This window comes from Xenopus laevis, chromosome 5L, assembly GCF_017654675.1.
Source record: "Xenopus laevis strain J_2021 chromosome 5L, Xenopus_laevis_v10.1, whole genome shotgun sequence".
Taxonomy (NCBI): domain Eukaryota; kingdom Metazoa; phylum Chordata; class Amphibia; order Anura; family Pipidae; genus Xenopus; species Xenopus laevis.
The window spans coordinates 6,411,611-6,432,949 of record NC_054379.1 but is presented as its reverse complement, the minus strand read 5'-3'; the positions used below and the strand labels follow the sequence as shown (position 1 = coordinate 6,432,949).

The window sequence follows — 21,339 nt, the reverse complement described above, 5'->3', positions numbered from 1 at the left end:
TTTCTGAAAAACATCAACTCAAACATACTGAAAGTAATTTATATTTTATTCAAAACTAATCCTTCCCAAAAATCTCATATTGCTTTTGAAGAATCTTTTGAAAGAGATGAAAGCATGGCTCGACATTTGAGATTCTATACATCAAGCTTATTTCACATCTAAAATGTTACAGTTAGGGAAATAAAGCTATAAACAAGTTATTATCGAACCTACCCAAAAACTGGTCTAAACTAGGGATGCACCAAATACACTATTTGGGATTCGGCCAAGTCCCTGAATCCTTCATGAAATATTCTGCAGAATTCTAATTCGCACATGCAAATTAGGATCAGGAAAGGAAAAATTGGGGAAAAATGTTACTTTGTTAACACCATAATCTCAAAGAAACATCCATTACCTTTAAGCCTAAAATCTTAAAGGGCATGTAAAGGCAAAAAAAAAAAAAAAAATCTGATTTTTACAATCTTTAATGAAAAAAAAAACCTGTCTCCAATATACTTTAATAAAAAAAATGTGTACAGTTTTTATAAGAAACCTGACTGTATGCAGTGAAATTCTCCCTTCATTTACTGCTGTGGATAGGAATTGTCATACGGTCCCTAACTGCTCTGCAGGGAAACAATCATACTTATGAACAGCGCCGGATTCGCTGGGCGGGCACCCCTAGGCTGTGTGCTCCACACGGTCCTAGCGCCCGCCCGCACTACCACACGCTGACGCAAAAGCGCCAGCGTGCGAGTGCCGGAGCACTGGGAAGCACAGGCTCCCCACAGAGCGGCTGGGCGGCATGCCGCCCCCAAAAATGTGCTGCCCTAGGCCCGGGCCTATGTGGCCTCGCCACAAATCCGGGCCTGCTTATGAACAGCAGGGGGAGCCCCCGCCTTTCTTACCAGCCATGCAGAACTCAAGCAGCTTTGTTTGTTTCCCTTTAGAGCAGTCAGCGACTGTGTCGAGATTTGTATTGGATTTTATTTTTGCCTTTACATCCCCTTTACTGTTTCCAACTCCAGCTGCAGGGACAAAGATCATGGAGCCAGATTTAAACAGATAAACTGGGATTCTATTTGGAGGATTATTTTGCTGCAGCCACTGGTTCTGCAGAGTTGGAGAAAGTTTATATTAAACAATACAAAAACTATAAAATCCACATTAGATTACATGACAACACAGGACCCAGTGCAGTCTGTATATTCTGATTATTAATCAGTCTTGTTGTATCGGCTTCTGGAAGATATTATTTGACTTGTGCTGTTTTGATCATTTATGACGATCCCTAAGCAGCCCAGACCACACTGAGCATGTGCACAGTCTTGGTCTTGCAAAGATGTATAACAAAGTTACAAAATGGTGACCCCCTGTGGCCAACTTTGAAAGCATAAATCATTTGTTTGATTAGGCTTGTGGTGCAGTAAGTTCATGTTTATGTTTAGTATAGAAAATACAGCATTTCTAGCCTTATTCTATTTTACACTTTACTTCCCCTTTAAACAAGGCAAGGACCCTACTCAGGTCATATAGACCAATTGAAAAGTTGCTTAGAGCTGGCCATTCTATAACATACTAAGATTTATCTTAAAGGTTTACCCCTTTAAATCCAGTTTGGGGCTCTCTGATGTGCCTGCGAATACTCACGGGGGCTCAATGTTTTCTTGTCTTTCCCAGAAATGTCTTAAAAGGAATAAAAGAGCTGAGAGACGTTCTGAGGGTTGTGGAGACCAAAGCCACGCAGAACTTCAAAACAGTGAGTTTATGTTCTCATGCCCTGCTATAAAGTGATTTTTCTATAGGGTTAAACAGACAAATTAATTAACCCCTGATACTAATGAGAGCAGCCATTATAAACACATTAGCACTGGAATGGCACTGCCCAGGCTCCCGCACTCCCGTCTGCCCCATGGGAAGTCTTTTCTCTGGGAACTGAATCATTCATTCAACAACTTTTCCCTTATCTTCAACCTGTGGCTCTCGCTGAACTACGACTCTCAGGGACAGGCAACGGCTTGGAGCTGTAGTTCAACAAGAGCTACAGGTTGAAGTCCAGTTGAGATACAGGCTAAAACCGATAGGAGTTATTTATTCATATATAATAAGGATCTTGCACCTCTTTCTGCTTCCACTCTCTGGACCATTCACATTTCTGCTTTGTAAAGAAGGAGGTTTCTTTGCTTTACTGCAGTAGCGGAACAAACAAGTTAAGGGTTTGAGCAAATCCTGAGCTTACAATTGACATTTCATATGATCCAGACACTGACACTTTGTTTCCAAAGAAATAAAATGTAAAATGCTGTCTTGTTGCCGGGGCCAGAGAAGCCCAGTAACCAAAATATATTGCTCTTCTAGTAGCAGAGTTTACCATTATTTTTATTCAAGGGGTGCCCCTTAAAATACTGCAAAAATATAGAATCCACAGAAGATTCAGCGATACATGAAACCAAACCAGAGCCTAATTTACTAAAACAAATAATATAAAATGTGTAGCATTTGAGAGTTAAGCAAGGGTTTGATTTGTGCTGGGGTTCCCAGTGGTGGAAACTCCGGTGAACCTCGGAACCTCCAGTCTGACGCTGTTTGAAAGTCTGATAAAATAAAGACAGATGACTAGCTGAGGCTGCTGGGAGTTCGAAATCAGGGTCGGACTGGGCTGGTGGGACACCCATAGCATTGAGCAAGAAATAGTGATGGGCAAATTTATTGGCCAGGCGCAAATTCACGTGGAATTTCCACGTTTTGCCGCCGGCTAATAAATTAGTGAAATTGCAGTGAAAATTCGCCAACGAATCTTCTCTGCCGGCAAATTTTTTTTGATGTCGCAGACAATTCAGACGTTGGCAACAATTCCAACGCTGGCGACAATTAAAGGCGCCCATTAGATTTTTCGCCATTTCACAGAGCAAAGCAAAGCAAAACGGGAAAAATTCGCCCATTACTAGCAGGAAATCTTATATTCTAAATCCTAACCCCAGTTCTCCTCTGGCTGGTGTCTGAGCCACAGCATTGTACAGGGGTTAATGGTGAGATGTAAAGTGCGTTATGGCCTTGGCTATGGGCGAGGCTGCAAAGGAACCAAAGGCCTTTCATGCACATAAAAGCATTTCCATTTAATAAAAGGCTTCTTTATTTTTTACAGTCCCCAAATTGGGCTGCAGAATTCATCCTGCTGAAAAAAAAATTATTAAATTATTGTCATCGTTAGACTTAAAGGGCATGTAAAGGCAAAAAATTAAATCCCATTTTTACTTTCTTTAATAAACCTATGTCCAATTTACTTTAATTAAAAAATGTGCACTGTTTTTATAAGAAACCTGACTGCATGCAGTGAAATTCTCCCTTCATTTACTGCTGTGGATAGGAATTGTCAGATGGTCCCTAACTGCTCTGCAGGGAAACAATCTTACTTATGTACAGCAGGGGGAGCCCCCGCCTTACTTCCCAGCCATGCAGAACTCAAGCAGCTTTGTTTATGACGATACCTAAGCAGCCCAGACCACACTGAGCATGTGCACAGTCTTGGTCTTGAAAAGATGTATAACAAAGTTACAAGATGGTGACCCCCTGTGGCCAACTTTGAAAGCATAAATCATTTGTTTGATTAGGCTTGTGGTGCAGTAAGTTCATGTTTATATTTAGTTTACAAAATACAGCATTTCTAGCCTTATTCTATTTTAGACTTTACATCCCCTTTAAAGAGATACTGGCACCAAAACCTTTTTTTCTATATATCATATAGTCTTTGCATACTATTTATTATTTTGCCATTAAAGTATTTGCCTGATGCTTTTACATTACCTTTCTTACCCCCATGTTCCTGTAAGAGGGGGCTGCCATATTTGTACAGCAGGAGTCCGTTAATATTAGAAACTCTAACTGAAGGGACAGTCATGCGGCCGCGATCCGACGAGATTTTTAGTCCCGTCCCATAGACATCTAGCCGACTTTCGGCCAGATATCGACCCTCCACAATGTCCAGCAGGGAGGCAGACTGGGCCAGTAGCAGAATCTTTCATACTGGGGATTGATGCCCTATTAAAGGGGTCACCTAACTTTTAGTATGTTAAAGAATGGCCAAGTCTAAGCAACTTTTCAATGGGGCTTCATTATTTAATCTGTATAGTTTATAAATTATTTGCCTTCTGACTCTTTCCAGCTTTCATATGGGGGTCACTGACCCCATCGAGAAACAAAGCCTCTGTAAGGCTACACATGTGATATTATTGTGACTGTTTATTACTCCTCTTTCTATTCAGGCCTCTCCTATTCATATTCCAGTCTCTTATTCAAATCAATGCATGGTTGCTAGGGGAATTTGGACTCTAGCAACCAGACGGCTGAAATTGTAAATTGGAGAGCTGCTGAATAAAAAGCTAAATAACTCAAAAACCACAAATAATAAACAATGAAAACCAATGACAAATTGTCTCAGAATATCACGCTCTACTCATACTAAAATTCAAAGGTGAACAACTCCTTTAAGGTTTCCAGTGATGGAGAGGATGGTCAAGGAGCAGGTCCATAGTAGAACAGTAGTTCCCAAACTGTGGGGCTCCTGCTCCCCTGAGAAGGTCTGGGGCAGTGGTAAGTGGGACTCAGCCTGAAGGACAATGAGGGTGAGAATTAGGGAGAATGAGGAGAACTTGCTCTCCTAGATACACCTGAAAGCCAAGCTTGAGAAGGTCAGTTAGATATTTAGAAGCTATGCCTCAATGACGGATACACCGATACTTTCCTATATGTGACCTATTGCAGTTGTAGGATTCCCAGCAGTTTACCCAGGGTTCAGGGGATTACACGAGTTTTACACGTGTTTACTAATTTCTCTTTGCTTCTCATTGTTTCCCAGGCAGCCAGTAAGCAGTTGGCCGAAGTCCTGCTCCATTCCTTAAGTGAGAGCTGCTACTGGAGCCCCCTGCAAGCCCCCCGTCCTGAGCTCCTCAACAAAGACGCCCAATCTTTTCCCAACAACACTCTCCGACTGAAGCCGCAGACCCACACCGGGGATAAGTACGTCCCTCGCAGCTGCTGCTCCTCTATTTTTCCTCCCTTTGAATTTGGAAAAGTTGCATCACTTGCCCTTGGAATCATCTTTAATTAAATTAATCACTTCTCTGAGCGTTTTTTTTGCCCTAATAAGCAGAAATCATGTACCGCCCTCACAACTGGGAGCCTTGAAGAGCAGTTGGTGTATATATATTTGTATTATATAAAATGTGTAATATAAAATATATATAAAATTTATAGTATAAAATATATATAAAATTTAGCAGGCTGTGAGGTGCAGCACATCAAAGTAAATAACCCGAACGTGCCTAATGAAGTGGAGCTGACTAAAGGTATTGGGTGGCGCATGAATCTTGCATGGCTGCTCACGTTACTACCTGCGCTCTAGCACTTGGTTACGTTAAAAAGAAGCCGTGGTAAATAACCTCATTTTTCAACTGTTTTTGTTTTCAGCCTGTATTGCCCTCAGGACAACATCGAGGAGGCTCTGCTGCTCCTTTTGATCAGTGAATCAATGGTAAGCTGGAAAGCCCCGGCTGCAAAGCTTATTATCCAACTGCCGACTGTAACGGTATCCAAACCGTGGTGTAAATATGCATGCAGATGTACAGTATATAGAATATGGAATTGTAGTGACACGCTATGCGCCTATAAGGGGAAAGGTGGCCGGGTGGCAGTTTGTTGCAGGCAGCAGTCCTCTTATTGGATGGCGTTTGCGTGTGTCTGGTCACCTTTAAATTAACTGTTAGTATGATGTAGAGAGGGATATTCTGAGACAATTTGCGATTGGTTTTCATTTTTTATTATTTGTGGTTTTTGAGTTATTTAGCTTTTTTATTCAGCAGCTCTCCAGTTTGCAATTTCAGCCATCTGGTTGTTAGGGTCCAAATGACCCTAGCAACCATGCACTGATTTGAATAAGAGACTGGAATATGAATAGGAGAGGCCTGAATAGAAAGAGGAGGAATAAAAAGTAGCAATAATATTTGTAGCCTTCATTTTTAGATTGGGTCAGCGACCCCCATTTGAAACCTGGAAAGAGTCAGAAGAAGAAGGCAAATAAATTCAGAAAGTGTAAAAAATAAATAATAAAGACCAATTGAAAGGTTGCTTAGAATTGGCTATTCTATAACATAGTGAAATTGAACATAAACTCCTTTAAATATGAGACAAGGAAAGGCTTCTTCTTGCATTGCTTTTTCTTGCCCCTGTCGATGGCTTCTACTCTGATGGGCAGTTATTTGCTGTTACCAGGCCAACCGAGATGCCGTTATCAGCCGAGCACCGGAGCAAAAGGAGGACCGTGCCGTGAGCCTGCAGAATGCCTCGGCCGTGTACGACCTGCTGACCATCACCATGGCCAGGAGAGGGCAGTATTCCATGCTTTCTGAGGTACAGTCTTCATTAATGCATCAGGAATGGGAGAGGAGGAATAATGCTGGCTTATTAGTGATCCCTATAGTAAAGGCACTATATTCTCTTTACATGGAGCTCAATAGGGGGCTGGAGCAGTGATTAGCTTGGGGCTGAACTTTGCAGCCTCTTAGGGCAAGGCCAGACGTAACGTTTTTACGTTGCGTTTTTAAAAAAGCTCGGTCAGGCGTAAATACACCACTGAAACCACACGCGAACATCAACATGCGTTTTTCAGCACGTAGGTTTCTTTTCCCAACATGCACTTCTCATTGTTCTCTTTCCCCATAATTCCGCTTGTTAGAAATATAAAAGCTATTTACATGCAAAATGGAGCAGGAATGATCGCAACATATTACGTCACTGGCCTAATACGCCGGAAAAACGTATATATGACATTTATCTTGCGAGAATTTGGACGCCATATTTAAAATACGCAAGTGTGGTTTTAAACGTGCAGATCCCATAGAGTCTATTGATTTGGTAGTTTCTTGACGTATTGGCGTTTCTGCTGAAAAACGCCAATACTGGCATCCCGTGCCGGATTTCGGCTTGCAAGCGTCCTGTGAGAATTGCCATAGTGCGTTTTCCCTTAGTTTCAGTGGTAGTGCAGTTTATGCGTATTTACACCCAACGGAGCCTTTTTTTAAAACGCACCGTAAAAACGCCACGTCTGGCCTTGCCCTTAGGGTGCCCCAGACTGCGCTGTCACCCAGCAGGTTGCTCAGTGAATTGAGCGGCAGGAATATATTTGTGTTCATAACAGAACCCTAAGCTCCCAGGTCCCCCACTTTATAAATTATAATCATTTAAATAAATTATAATAATATAATAAGGCCCCCGACTTTATAATTTGCATCAGTGTACAAATACAAATTTATATTTTGTCCTTAAGCAATTTTAATAAACCAGAGCTGTTATCAAATGCTATCCTGAGCTGAATTATACTGTTAAAATAAGTGAATATCCTGACTAGATTCTTTAGGGCCCAAACAAGCTTGAAAAAGTACTCTGTCCCCCTGCAGTAAAGGGTAAATACACCCAACCTTGATTAGGTATTTATTACAGTATCATTATAGGTTATAATCTGTGCATAATAGACTGTCTATTAGTATGTATGTAGTGTCTGTCTGTCTCTCCAGCTGTCTCTGTGCAGGTATGGGACCTGTTATCCAGAATGCTCGAGAACCTGGCATTTTCCAGATAACGGATTTTTTTGTAATTTGGATCTTCATACCTTAAATCCGTTAGAAAATCATGTAAACATTAAATAAACCCAATAGACTGGTTTTGCCTCCAATAAGGATTAATTATATCTTAGTTGGGATCAAGTACAAGCAACTGTTTTATTATTACACAGAAAAAGGGAATCCTTTTTAAAATTTGGATTAATGTTATTTGGAGTCTATGGGAGACGGCCTTCCTGTAGTTTGGAGCCTTCTGGATAACAGATCCCATACCTGTATAAATGTGACAGGTAAGTATGGGACCTATTATGCAGAATGCTCGGGACCTGGGGTCTTCCGGATAACAGATCTTTCTGTAATTTAGATCTTCATACCTTAGAGGGGGAATAAACCCCCCTTTAGGCAAAAGTCCCCACTGCCCCCCCACCCTGCCTCCCCCTCTGCACAGTGTTACCCCTGAATTGTCTCCCCTCTAGAAATACTGATGGCACATGCAGAGTCAACGCAGCAGAGTTCACGGCTCCATCTTCTTCATAATCTTCGTGCTATGTCTAGAGGGGAGACAATTCAGGGGTAACACTGAGCAAAGGGGAGGCAGGAAGGGGGGCCAGTCTACTGTGGGAGACGACCAGTCCATAATTGGAGCTTTCTGGATAATGGTTTTCTGGATAACAGATACCATACCCGTTCTACATTTCTTAGCATTCTAGGAGATTCCAGGGTCCCATAAGCTGTACTGTATGAAGCTTCATCAGACATTGTGATGACTCAGGGTAGAGTCCTGCGGAGAACCAATTTGTTAAACCCAAACCCGACCCGCAACCCGCCTACTTATCTGCTTGGACTCGCTACCCGACCCACAAGCGCCTTATCCGCAAACTGACCCGCGACCCGCTCACCATCAAGAAACAGGAAGTGCTGTCATTGTAAACTGGAAGTGACATCATTAGAAGTAGGCGTGATCACAAAAAAGGAGTAAATAAGGAAGTGCTGTCATTGTAAACTGAAAGTGACATCATTAGAAGTAGGCGTGCTCAGAAAAAAAGAAGTAAAACAGGAAGTGCTGTCATTGAAAACCGTAAGTGACATCTTTAGAAGTAGGCGTGCTCAGAAAAAAAGGAGTAAATCAGGAAGTGCTGTCATTGTAAACTGGAAGTGACATCATTAGAAGTAGGCGTGCTCAGAAAAAAAGGAGTAAATAAGGAAGTGCTGTCATTGTAAACTGGAAGTGACATCATTAGAAGTAGGCGTGCTCAGAAAAAAAGGAGTAAAACAGGAAGTGCTGTCATTGTAAAACGGAAGTGACATCTTTAGACGTAGGCGTGCTCAGAGAAAAAGGAGTAAAACAGGAAGTGCTGTCATTGTAAACTGGAAGTGACATCTTTAGAAGTAGACGTGCTCAGAAAAAAAGGAGTAGAACTCGCTATTGAGAAGACCGCAACCCGCAAACCCAGTGAACCGCTGACCTGCGTCTATACCCGCTCCCGAAACTTCATCCTGCAACCTGCAAGTACCTTATCCGCGACCTGCTGACCATCAAGAAACAAGTGCTGTCATTGTAAACCGGAAGTGACATCATTAGAAGTAGGCGTGATCAGAAATAAAGGAGTAACTTGCAATTGTGAAGACCACAACCAGCTAACCCGGAGAACCGCCGACCCAGGGGCGTAACTATAGAGGAAGCAGACCCTGCGCCTGCAGGGGGGCCCAGGAGGTATAGGGGCCCCACGAGGCCCTAATTCATATACAGCTTCAATAAATATTGGTAAAACAAGTCAACTGCTAAAAATTTTGGGGGCCTGAAAAATAATTCGCTGTGGGGCCCAGTAATATCTAGTTACGCCACTGCGCCGACCCGTGTCTATACCCGCTCCCGAAACTTCATCCTGCAACCCACAGGGTACCACAGGTTTTTGCTGCAGGACTGTAACTCAGGGTGCTATTGTTAGGTGTAAGCAACATTCTGAGCTCTGATATGGATTTGTAGTGGGAGCCTTATATCAGAAAGGGCCATTAGATTTAATCAGTAAAAGCCTAAATAGCGAGAGAGCTGCACCCACTGTAGAGATATTATATTCATGGACATTTATAGTACATTGGGGGGTTATCAGAGAACAGGAGGGAAAGGTAAATGTTTGTTACGACTGCTGCAACACAAAATGTTCATGTTACTTGCCCTTTAAATCTTTCACCATCACTATATTGTGACTTTGGCCTCAATGACCCGGCAGGAGTCACCGGACGTCAGAAATGTATTTGTATATCATTTTAACTGCTCCAGATGATATTTTATGAAAGTCACATTCTCCCTGCCGGCACGGCTATAAATGTAGGCCGTTTGCCTAAAATATAAAAAAAATAAAAAAACTAGGGCTGGGAGCCAGGTTGTTTCCATGGCAACAACCTGGCTGTTTTTTTTTTTTACAAGTGAGGACCAGTAAACTTTGAATTAGTTGAAATTCTATTGCAAGATGAAAATGCAGGCTGGAGAGAATTAAAGGGGAAGTAAAACTTTGGGAAGAAAATAAAAAAAATGGTTTTTTTTTGCCAATTTATTGATGAATCTTTTATTCTCCTAGCTATGTCCCCCTAGGATTCTCAGACCTATTTCTTTTTATATCATATATTCCAGTGCCTGGAACGGGCTATGAAACTCGCCTTTGGAGAATTCCATTTGTGGTACCAGTTGGGGCTGTCGATGATATCTTGCGGCAAGGTAAGTCACGACATTATATATATATATATATATATATAGACACATACAAGAGTCCTCTGCACTCAACCCATTATCAATATATATATTATATCAATATGGGTCGAGTGCAGAGGACTCTTGTATGTGTCTATATGTATTTTGTGGTCACAGCCTCATTGCACCCCCGCCTAATGTTTTTAAAAAATAGTGGTGAGCACAACTTTCCCTTGTTTGTTATATATATATATATATAATATATATATATATATATATATATATATATACACTTATAGCTCATGTGTTTCCTACTCACTGTACTGCGCTACCAGCACTCATTGGACTCTACTATTCTAAAACATTGCAGAAGTTTCACTGATTTCAATTTCTAAGCCCATCCCCATTGTCGGGTTTAAAGGGGTCCAAGTTCACTTTTAGTATGTCATACATTGGCTACTTCTAAGCAACTTTTCAATTGGCCTTCATTTTTTTAAAGTTTTTTTTTATATTTTTACTCTTTCCAGCTTTCAAATGAGGGTCACTGACCCCATCTAAAAAACAAATGCTCTTTAAGGCTACAAATGTATTGTTATTGCTACTTTTTATTACTCAGGCCTCTCTTATTCATATTCCAGTCTCTTATTCAAATCAATGCATGGTTGCTAGGGGAATTAGGACCCTAGCAACCAGATATCTTAAATTGCACACTGGAGAGCTGCTGAATAAAAAGCTTAAAAAACTCAAATAATAAAAAATGAAAAACAATTTTCAAATTGTCTTAGAATATCCCTCTCTACAGCATACTGACTGTTAATTTTAGGGATGTACTGAATCCACTATTTTGGATTTGGCCGAATCCTTTGCGAGAGATTCGGGCGAATAGCGAACTGAATCTGAACCCTAATTTGCATATGCAAATTAGGGGTGGGAAGGGGAAAACATTTTTTACTTCCTTGCTTTATAACAAAAAGTCACGCAATTTCCATCCCACCCTAATTTGCATATGCAAATTAGGATTCAGATTTGGTTCAGCCGAGTACAAGGATTCGGCCGAATCAGAATCCTGCTGAAAAAGCCCGAATCCTGGCCAAATCCTGAACCAAATCCTGGATTCTGTGCATCCCTAGTTAATTTAAAGGTGAACAACCCCTTTAACTTTGTTTCATTTTCTCCTCTTTCTGCTCTTTTTTATTTGATTTCACTTTCTCTCCCTCATTTACCATTTACCGTCTCTGTCCCCTTCTTTTCTGATCTTCTCTTCACTGTTCAGTTCTTCATTCCCATGATCCCCTCTGCTTCCCCAATTTGCCAATGTTTCTCTCCTTTCCTTCTCTTCTTCTCTCCCCTCCTCTCATTCTTCTCCTCTGTTGATCCACTCGTTGCTTCTCCCTCGGCTCCTTCTCTTTTGCTTTACCCTTTTCTCTCCTTTCCTCTTGTCTCTTTGCTGCAGGTAAGATTTTCATAATGTGCCCAGGAGTCTGGTGTCTGTGATAAATTTCATATTCAGCTTTTTCTGACTTTGTAATGATGAATTGTATGAGGGAGATGTGTTGCTTGAGGCAGATATTCTGTAAATGTGACCTAATATCCTGCAAATAAATCATATGTAATTGTCTTGCTGCCGAAAAAACGAAGTTACACGGGAGGCCTGTGTGTCAGGTGTAATGTGTACAAGGACACTTAGAGGGTTATTTACTAAAATCCGAATTTATCTCATAGTTTCAATAAAAAAAAACTCAACCAAACTCCCATCCCTGATTTTGCCGTATTTATCATTAAAATAACTCGAAAAATCGATAAAATTGAGCAAAAACCCAAATCATACGTTTTTTCAGGCTGTTCTGCCATATCGCACATTTTTTCGGGTTTTTGACGAAAACAATGAATTTTTCGGATTATCGGGTTAAACCCAGTGCAAACCAAAATTTTTTCAAATTACAACAGTGGCATCTCCTATTGACTTACACAGGACCTCGGCAGGTCTGAGATGACGGATTTTCAGATTCAAGCTTTTTTGCAGCATTGGGGTATAATAAATCTCAAAAATTCTAGTTTTTTTTCCTCGAAAAATTAAAATTTTTGCCCAATAAACCTCGACCAGAAAAAAATCGAGTTTAGTAAATAAATCCCTTAGATTCAACTAAGATAAAATATACCATATTTATAGCACTTATGTTTAATTCATCTGTAAAAGGGGTTGTTCACCTTTAGATTAATTTTTAGAATTATGTAGACAGTGATATTCCTGGACTCTTTTTTTAATTTTTTTTTTGGGGTTTCTAGAACATTTTGCTTTTTTGTTCAGCAGCTCGTCGACTTGAAATTTCAGCAGCTACCTGGTTGCTAGGGTCAACTTTAGCTAGCAACCAAGCACTACTATGGAGTTGAATATGAATTGGAGAAGGCCTGGAGAGAAACAGTATAACAGAGTAAAATTGCAACAAACAACAAATATTTGCAAGATTTAAAGGAAAAGTAAACCCTCAGAATTTTTTACTTTGCCGATCTTTGTCACAGTTCCTCCACTGGATCATCAAATCAAGATACAATTATAGATTAGTGCCACAGGCTATGGGGAAAAAACAAATAACAGAACCTAGTGCAATATTGTTAATATTCAGTGCAGTCACCAAAGTGTTACTACACTAATCTGTGTGTGTCTTGAACCATAGAAAGTCTATGCACAGATTTTTCGACTTGTTCTGCCAGTGTCTCCCTCTCCCATATGTTTCACCTGTACATTCACTCACTGCTGCGACCGGAAGTGATGTCACACCGGACACGTTTCGCTGAGGTCAGCTTCTTCAAGAAGCTTCCAAAGAAGCTGACTTTAGCGAAACGCGTCAGGAGTGACATCACTTCATGCGGCAGAACCCATCTCTTTGTATTGCAAAGGTTCACCTCCATGATCTGCAGAATAAGAAACGGGCCACTTCCGGAAACGAATCGCCGCATGTGATTAGCGCCGGCAATTTTTCATTTTAGCCGGCACAGAGTCAGGGAAGGCGTTTGGGGAGATGTTCGCCGCAAAAACGAGGCGATTAGTCGCCAGGCGACCAAATCTCCCCAAAATGCCCTGTGTGGCCTGTCCCTTACTGATTGAAGAAAACACCATTGCACCTTATTTGAAATCATTTTACCTTTTGAAGCAAGCACTAAAAGCACTTTGTTTGACTTAATTATAATTTTATTTTGGAGATAGCACCTTGTAGATATCACTAGAGCACTTTCGCCCAAAAAACTAAAATCTTTCTACTTAATCAAAGTTTTGAGTGAAACCCACCGTAAAAAAGATGAATAAAGATGGGAATAAAGATGAAAAGGAATCGAAACCATGAAGCAATGATAATAACAATGTAGCCTAATGATCAGCCTGTTTTCTGAGCTCTTCTTCAGTTGCCCTTTATACCCCAATATGAAATAAAAGGCACTAAGTTTGCCCAGGAGCAGTAACCCATAGCAACCAATAAGATCAGTAAATGCTACCTGCTGATTGGTTGTTGTGGGTTACTGGGCAAACTTAGTGCCTTTTATTATATAACCCCCATAGTGTCTAAATCTAAAGGCTTGAGGAGCACCTGGAGCACCTTTCCTCTGGCATCTGACAGTTTCCTAAATGCCCAGAAAAACAATAGATTATTTTGAGTGTCAGTTCCTGGAAAAAGGTTAAATATCTTTCCCTGCTTTAGCCTTAGATAAACTTTCCCATCCGATATGCCGCATTAAGAGATTTTCGCATGTATCAATAAATCACTGCCGGGCCTGAATCTGAATCCCAACTGACAGTGAGTAATGTTTGTATTTCCTTGTGGTTGAAATCCGAGTTGAAAGTGAAACCGATCCGTGCCTTAAAATACCACCTTGACTATATCTAATGTCCGACTGCCGGTTCGTGGAGCACTTGACTAGCCGCAATAAATGTGCCAGGGGGCAGTTGGTGCAGGGACAGATAACTGCGCTGAGATGGTGAATTACGGATTATTTCATATTGTAATACAGCGGCTGTATCTCTCTATGGATCTGGATAGTAACTAATCTTTATTCACCCCCATTATTCATTCCAATAGTCATATAACACTATGGGGATTGTATATCATGATGACAGTGTTATGATACAGATACGAGGGGCTCTTTCCCCATAGGGCAGGGCCAGTTTTAGTTTAGGGCAGAGAAGGGCACGTGATTACTTTTGACTGGAGTAAATGCCAGCTGAATGCCATGCCTTATAGGATTAGGACACCCGCTCCAGGTTTATCTCTGCAGGTTGCTTCACTATTGGGCTGCAGATGGCGGCCATTGACCATGCAGTCTCCTCAGTCGGCAGTTGCGGTCTAATGCAGGCTAATAGCAAAGCTTCCAGTGGGAGGTGATCCATGCGAGCAGCAATGTTGATCAATATGTACCGTAGCTCTTTCCTTGGGGAAACATTGCTGGTTATTGAGGGACGAGCGTTGCATAGTTCTGTAGGCCCTAGAGATTAGGGTTTAGGTTTGGAAAGGGTGGGTGGAAAAGGCTGGAGATACAAGTGGTGGTCAACTTGATAAAAAAATGTAGCAGGATGACTGTTGCTTGTAGGGGAGAGTTTTGGTGGTAATGCAGTTACAGATATGGGACCTGTTATCCAGAATGATCAGGTTTTCTGGATAAGTGATCTTTCCATAATTTGTATATCCATACCTTAAGTCTACTAAAAAATCACGTAAACAACTAATAAACCTGATAGGATCGTTTTGTCGTAAAGGAGAAGGAAAGCTACAGAGGCAGTTTATTGCCAATAGATTAGCCACCATAGTGCAAGCTATAACACTATATTTATTCTACAGAATGCTTTACCATACCTAAGTAAACAGCTCTAGAAGTTCTTTCTGTTTGTTTAGGATAGCAGCTGCCATATTAGCTTGGTGTGACATCACTTCCTGCCTGAGTCTCTCCCTGCTCACTCATAGCTCTGGGCTCATTACAGCAGAGAGGGAGAGAGGAGAGAGAGAGGAGCAAACTGAGCATGCTCAAGCCCAAGCCCTGGAGGTTTAAGCTGAAAACAGTTAGTCTGATACAGAAGCCCATGAGTACACAATAGAAGGAAAGAAATGTGCTGTTTCTTTTGACAGAGGACTCAGTTTCAAAATGTGAATTTGATTAAATGGGGAAGCCCATTATATAGAAAGCTCCAAATTACCGAAAGTCCATCTCCCATAGACTCCATTTTATCCAAATAATTCAAATTTTTAAATAAGAATACCTTTTTCTGTGTAATAATAAAATAGTAGCTTGTACTTGAGCTAATTGCCTAATTCTGCGGTTTCTCTGACATTATGGGGAAAACTGATTTAAACAGACAGTGTTATAAATATCCAGGGGTCTCTGGTCTGTATCTGCTGCTGCCGGACTGGGATGTACAGTGTCAGCTCTTTATGAAACACATTTGTATTCTTGGAACATTCTTGCAATAGTCAGATATGACTGCCATTAAGTAATACGGTTTCATCTCTTTCCTGAGCTTATAAATTGGCCCGGTCGCTAGTAGAAACAGGTCCCTGCAAACTGATACAGGCTACAAATAGTCTCTGCCTTTTAAGGGAAAGAGGGAATTCCTTCCCACCAGAGTCTCCTCCAGCATTTCATATCCCGTCCCAAGGGATTCCTCTCATAGTCTCTGCAATGCGTCATCTTCCTCCTGTGAGCGGCCGGACAGCACGGGGGTTAATAGCTCCATTGCTGAACGGATCACACTGATGCCTTTGCATGGCCGCTATCGATCAATAGAAAATAGCCATGGGAGAGAATAGTGCCCTGTGTGCTTGCAGTAAACTCATATAGTGGTATGAAAAGAGTTAATGTCATCAAATCCCATGTCAAAGGATTTTTGCTTTCTGATTGGTCGCACAGGAATATAAGGAGAGCAGCCTGTAGCATTATTTTGTCTGAATTGAGTGTGTGAGTGTGTGTGAGTTTATTCATCTGTGTGTGAGTGTATGCGTGTGACACGTGCTAGAATTTGGGATCATGTCATTAACACTGCTGACACCTACATTACTCTCCCTCACCTGCTGGTAACCCAAGAGATGGCATTAATGATTTATATTGCATAGTAGACTACCACTGTCTAAGGGCTGCTTTAAATTTAAATGAAAAGGCATACAGGGTGACATTTAATAGATGGTGTACGGAATAGTGTGTTAGTGAACGCTGCTTTACTCAAACGTCATGAGCTGAATAAAAAAAATCACTACGTAAGCGGCCATGATGGCAGTTAGGTCCCGCCTACTGGCTGAGTCTCTGACTCAGATTCCAGGAAACCAGAGATTAAAGCTGGACCAGGAGACTTGCATAGCAGGGACAGCGATTGGTTTACAGTAATTCTGGGACTATTTAAAGAAACAGAAAGAAGAAAAATTCTTTAAAACAACAGTAACACCAAAAAATGAAAGTGTTTTAATGGAATGACAATATAATGAACTTTTGCCCTGCACTGGTATAACTGGTATAGGACCTGTTATAAACAATGCTTGAGGCCTGGGGTTTTCCGGTTAAAGGATCTTTCCGTAATTTGGCGTTTCATATCTAGCGATGGGTGAATTTATCTATCTAGTGATAGGCGTGAATTACGCATGGCAAATTTCCGCGTTTCCCAGTGGCGAATAAATTTGTGAATTTGCCTCAAAAAAATTGATCCTAGCAACCAGATGGCTGAATCTGCAAACTGGAGAGCTGCTGAATAAAAATCTAAATAAGTCAAAAACCACAAATAATAAAAAAAGAAAACCAATTGCAAATTGTCTCAGAATATCCCTCTCTACATCATACTAACAGTTCATTTAAAGGTGAACAACTTTAATGGTAAGAACTGTAACTCCTCCTGGGCCAGAGAGCTGCTTATTGTGAATTTATTGAATTGGTGCATATTTAGAACCATTACTTCTCCCTAAATAACTCAGGTCATGGGAGTAATCTATACGTAGTCCAAGCCATCAATAAGTAGAGAATTCCATGACAAGGCAGTGACAGTAGGTCACAGTAGTGAATGCAGTAATAATCCCTCCCCCCTCCTCAGCAGATGACAGTTGCAGCTTTCAGCAAGGATGAGAAAGGGCAGTAGATATTATGTTATAATATACATTCCATAATGTACTAATAGAATACTCTGGCCTTGTAATTACATGAGTGCCGTGCTTATGATGGGACATAGTGGAAGGGTATTTTACAATGACAACGAGGGGGATCAGCTCAGTAATTAACCTGCTAGTCTGTCTGTCTGTCTGTCTGTCATTTTATCCTGCTGAAACTCTTCGTCTTAGTCTGTTGGGCTAATGCATTCATGGGGAAGTGTAAGATACAAAGTACTGCTATGGGACCTGTTATCCAGAATGTTTTTCAGATAAGGGATCTTTCCGTAATTTGGATCATCATACCTTAAGTCTACTAGAAAATCATATAAACATGAAATAAACCCAATGGGCTGGTTTTGCTTCCGATAAGGATTAATTATATCTTAGTTGGGATCAAGTATAGGTATGTGATCTGTTATCCAGAATGCTTTGGACCTGGGGTTTTCCAGATAAGGGATGTTTCCATAATTTGGATCTTCGTACCTTAAGTCTACTAAAAAATTGTGTAAATATTAAATAAAGCAAATAAGCTGGTTTTGCTTCCAATAAGGATTAATTATATCTTAGTTGGGATCAAGTACAAGTGACTGTTTTATTATTACACAGAAATTTGGATTATTTGGATAAAATGGAGTCTATGGGAAATGGCCTTTTTGTAACTTGGAGCTTTCTAGATAATGGGTTTCCAGATAACGGATCCCATACCTGTACAAAAAAAGTGGTTCGTACGATTCAAATTAGATTGAAAACAGAAATATTCGATCGAAAACAGACCTATTCGGCCAAAAAACTTTGACTTAATTTCGTTGGTCTTTTTGAATTCGAATTTCTATGTTTTTCAAATTCGAAACCTGACCCTTGATAAATCTGCCCCAATGCCAAAAACTCAAAACATTTGAGGTTTTTTGACTATAAAATCCAAATTTTTTGTAAAAAATAAAACTCGAATTTTTTGTGATTTATGATACACGAATCACGAAAATCCAGCATCTCAGACTGGCTGAGGTTGTATATAAGTCAATGGGAGAAGTCCCGAAGATATCCTGATCTGTGCTGGGTTTTGTGCAAAAATTTGAAGATTTTCAAAAATCTGAAAAAAAAAGTTTTAAGGCGAAACATTCGTACGATACGAATTTTCATACGACTTTCATCATTTTTTCACGTTTTCTCAGACACTGGAATTTTTCGGGGAAAATGTATTAATAAATAAGGAGAAATAACCCATGCGGATTAGGTCGGAGTATATTTCAAAAAATAATGAGATAAATTTGGAGTTTTATAAATAACCCCCCTATGTATTTGTATGGAACAAGACAAAACAACATGCTGCTCAGTATGAGGTATTGTATAGTGAAAAAAATACATAATAACCTCTTAAAATAAAAAACCCTGCCATACTTTCTTTTTCCTGCATTCCACGTTCCATTTGGAAGAAGTCGTTCCCGACTGGAATGTCACAGCTCATGGAAGAAAACCAGTCCCTTCCACCCCTGTGGGAAAGTGCAGCGTCCCATGTTTAGTAATGCATAGAAATGAGTGGTGGGAAATGGATAGGAAATAGGGTTTCGTTCACACGGGCGGAACTTCAAATTTTGGGTCAGAATAGTCGGTTGAAATACCCGTTTCCTGCGCAGTTCATTGAGAATTTAACGTCAGAGCGAGAGGTGCAGTTCAGTATCCAGCTACACTAAGGAAGGGAGAATATTTGCCCAGTATTGTCCCAATTTTATACGATATAAATTGCTCATCGGTATCAAGGGAAAACACGACTTATATCTGTATGAGGACGGGCCTCCATAACATGACAGTAAAATGCTTAAATATACCGTATTTATATATTTTAATTATTGCAAATCATGCCGACGATCTTCAATATCAGCCCGGGGGAATTTTGTTTGAACTGCAAGTGAGAAACGTATTCCGGGCATGCGATATTTACAAATGCAAAACGTTCTTGAAAAATAGTGCGCGTCTGATCAGAAAAGGTCACGTAGAGAGGTATAAAAATATATATTGTGGCAAGAGCGTATGGATTTTTCTGGGACACTATTCTTCCCTTCTGGTGATTTCCTTGCACAAGAGGAGACGGGTTGCTAGGAAACCAGGGATGAAACGGATTCTTGGGAATCAGAATTCTTAGAAGAGATCAGCCGTCCTCTGTTTCCCCAAATAGATCCAGAGAGGAGGGTTAGAATATCCACCAGTGTATTTGGGCATCAGTCTTGGGTATGGTCCCAGCGATATGTCTCATTATTATACTCACAAGCCACTGAATAGTGAGACTGAATGGGGTTATACTCAGATGCCTGGCACTAAGATAGAAACATTTCCAACTGTGAAATGAACAGTCATAGTCAATACATTTCTTTCCCTTTCTTTCTTTACTGTCTTCTCCTTATCTCTCCTTTCTGTTTGTTTCCTCTCCTTTATGTATATTTACTCTTCTTTACTTTGGTTTCTTCTCCTTTGGTTTTTTTTCCCTCTCCATTCACTTTGTTCTCTCTAATCGTCATTCCTTTATTTCCTTTACTTTTGTTTCTCCTCTATTCCTTTTGTTTCTTCTCCTTTCCTTATTGTTTATTTTCTCTCCATTTATTTTGCTCCCTCTATTCTTCATTGCTCTTATTTTCTTTCCCTTTGTTCCTCCTCTATTCCTTTTGTTGATTCTCTTTCCTTGTCGTTTGTTTTCTCTCCACTTACTTTGTTCCCTCTATTCTTTATTCCTTTTATTTACTTTTGTTCCTCCTCTATTCCTTTTGTTTCCTCTCCTTCCCTTGTCATTTATTTTCGCTCCATTTACTTTGTTCCCTCTATTATTTATTCCTTTTATTTTCTTTTGTTCCTCCTCTATTCCTTTTGTTTCCTTGTTTATTTTCTCTCCATTCAATTTGTTCCCTCTATTCTTCATTCCTTTTGTTTCATCTCCTTTCCTTGTTATTTATTTCCTCTTCTTTCTTTTTGTGCCCTGTCATCTCCATTCCTTTAGTTTCCTCTCAGTTTCTTTCTTTCCCTCCCCTACATTTTACTTTTCCCCTTCCCTTTTGTTTCCTAAATTATTTATTTTTCTATTGCAATGATAATCATAATGGTTTCTATTTGCATTCGTACCTCTAATTGGATGCATTCAACAGAACAGGCACCCAATGCTTCCAGAGTATGTGCTAAATGAATGCTTTATGTAATATACTCATGGTGTACAACATGGGCAGCCTACCAGTGGAATACTGCATTGACCATCCCTTCAGTTTTTATGTCTCATGGTAAAAAGCAGCTAAGCACTTCAAGACATTCATAGACTCTTCTCACACATTAGCTGGTGATTGACAATAAATGGCCTTGGGTGGGATGGATTGTGTTGATTTTGACATGTTTCTGTTTTTCCTAAGGTTGAGTTGATTTATAGGCTGGAAAAGGGCAAATGGAAATGTAGCCTTCCTACCTGCTATACTGGAATTTCTCATTTGCAGGAATTCATTGTATTCCTCCCCTACAATGTCTCTCCTAATTGCTTTGCCAATTCCCCATATTATGGCGTTGTGTAATTACAGATGTCTTTTTAGAATCAGGACTGTTGGAAAACCAGTAGGTCGTACCACAAGCCTGATTGATTGCACATGATATTCTGACATTGAAGATCTTCCTGATTTGTCTGGGAGACCTTAAAGAATGTGCTTTAAATAATGACTTGACATAGAACCTGCATTTACTTACACAGTGCTAACGTGAGACTTGGGAATTTAATTTTCACTTGTCCTTTCTGTACTATTCCGGTTATATCTGTGTTAGTGTTTACTGTATTAAATGGGTTCTGACGTCAAATGCTGTTTACTTGACAGTAGCAATCTAATGGATGGATGTGGTGACCCGGCAAGGGGAAATTCTTAACCTGTTAAAGAGATTAGCCATTACATGCACAGGACCTGTTATCCAGAATGCTTGGGGTTTT

The 21,339-nt window shown here is 40.4% G+C and overlaps 1 protein-coding gene across 3 annotated transcripts in view; it reads left to right on the top strand.

Moving 5' to 3' along the window:
- The window catches only part of ttc7a.L (tetratricopeptide repeat domain 7A L homeolog), a 212,277-nt gene that overhangs the window by 38,428 nt on the left and 152,510 nt on the right, over positions 1 to 21,339 (top strand). For all 3 annotated transcript variants that reach the window (XM_041562490.1, XM_041562488.1, XM_041562489.1), the window contains exons 6-10: positions 1,663 to 1,741; positions 4,838 to 4,998; positions 5,449 to 5,512; positions 6,250 to 6,387; positions 10,228 to 10,311. In XM_041562490.1, the coding sequence (XP_041418424.1) occupies positions 1,663 to 1,741; positions 4,838 to 4,998; positions 5,449 to 5,512; positions 6,250 to 6,387; positions 10,228 to 10,311 (526 nt within the window). The remainder of the gene's footprint in view (positions 1 to 1,662; positions 1,742 to 4,837; positions 4,999 to 5,448; positions 5,513 to 6,249; positions 6,388 to 10,227; positions 10,312 to 21,339) is intronic.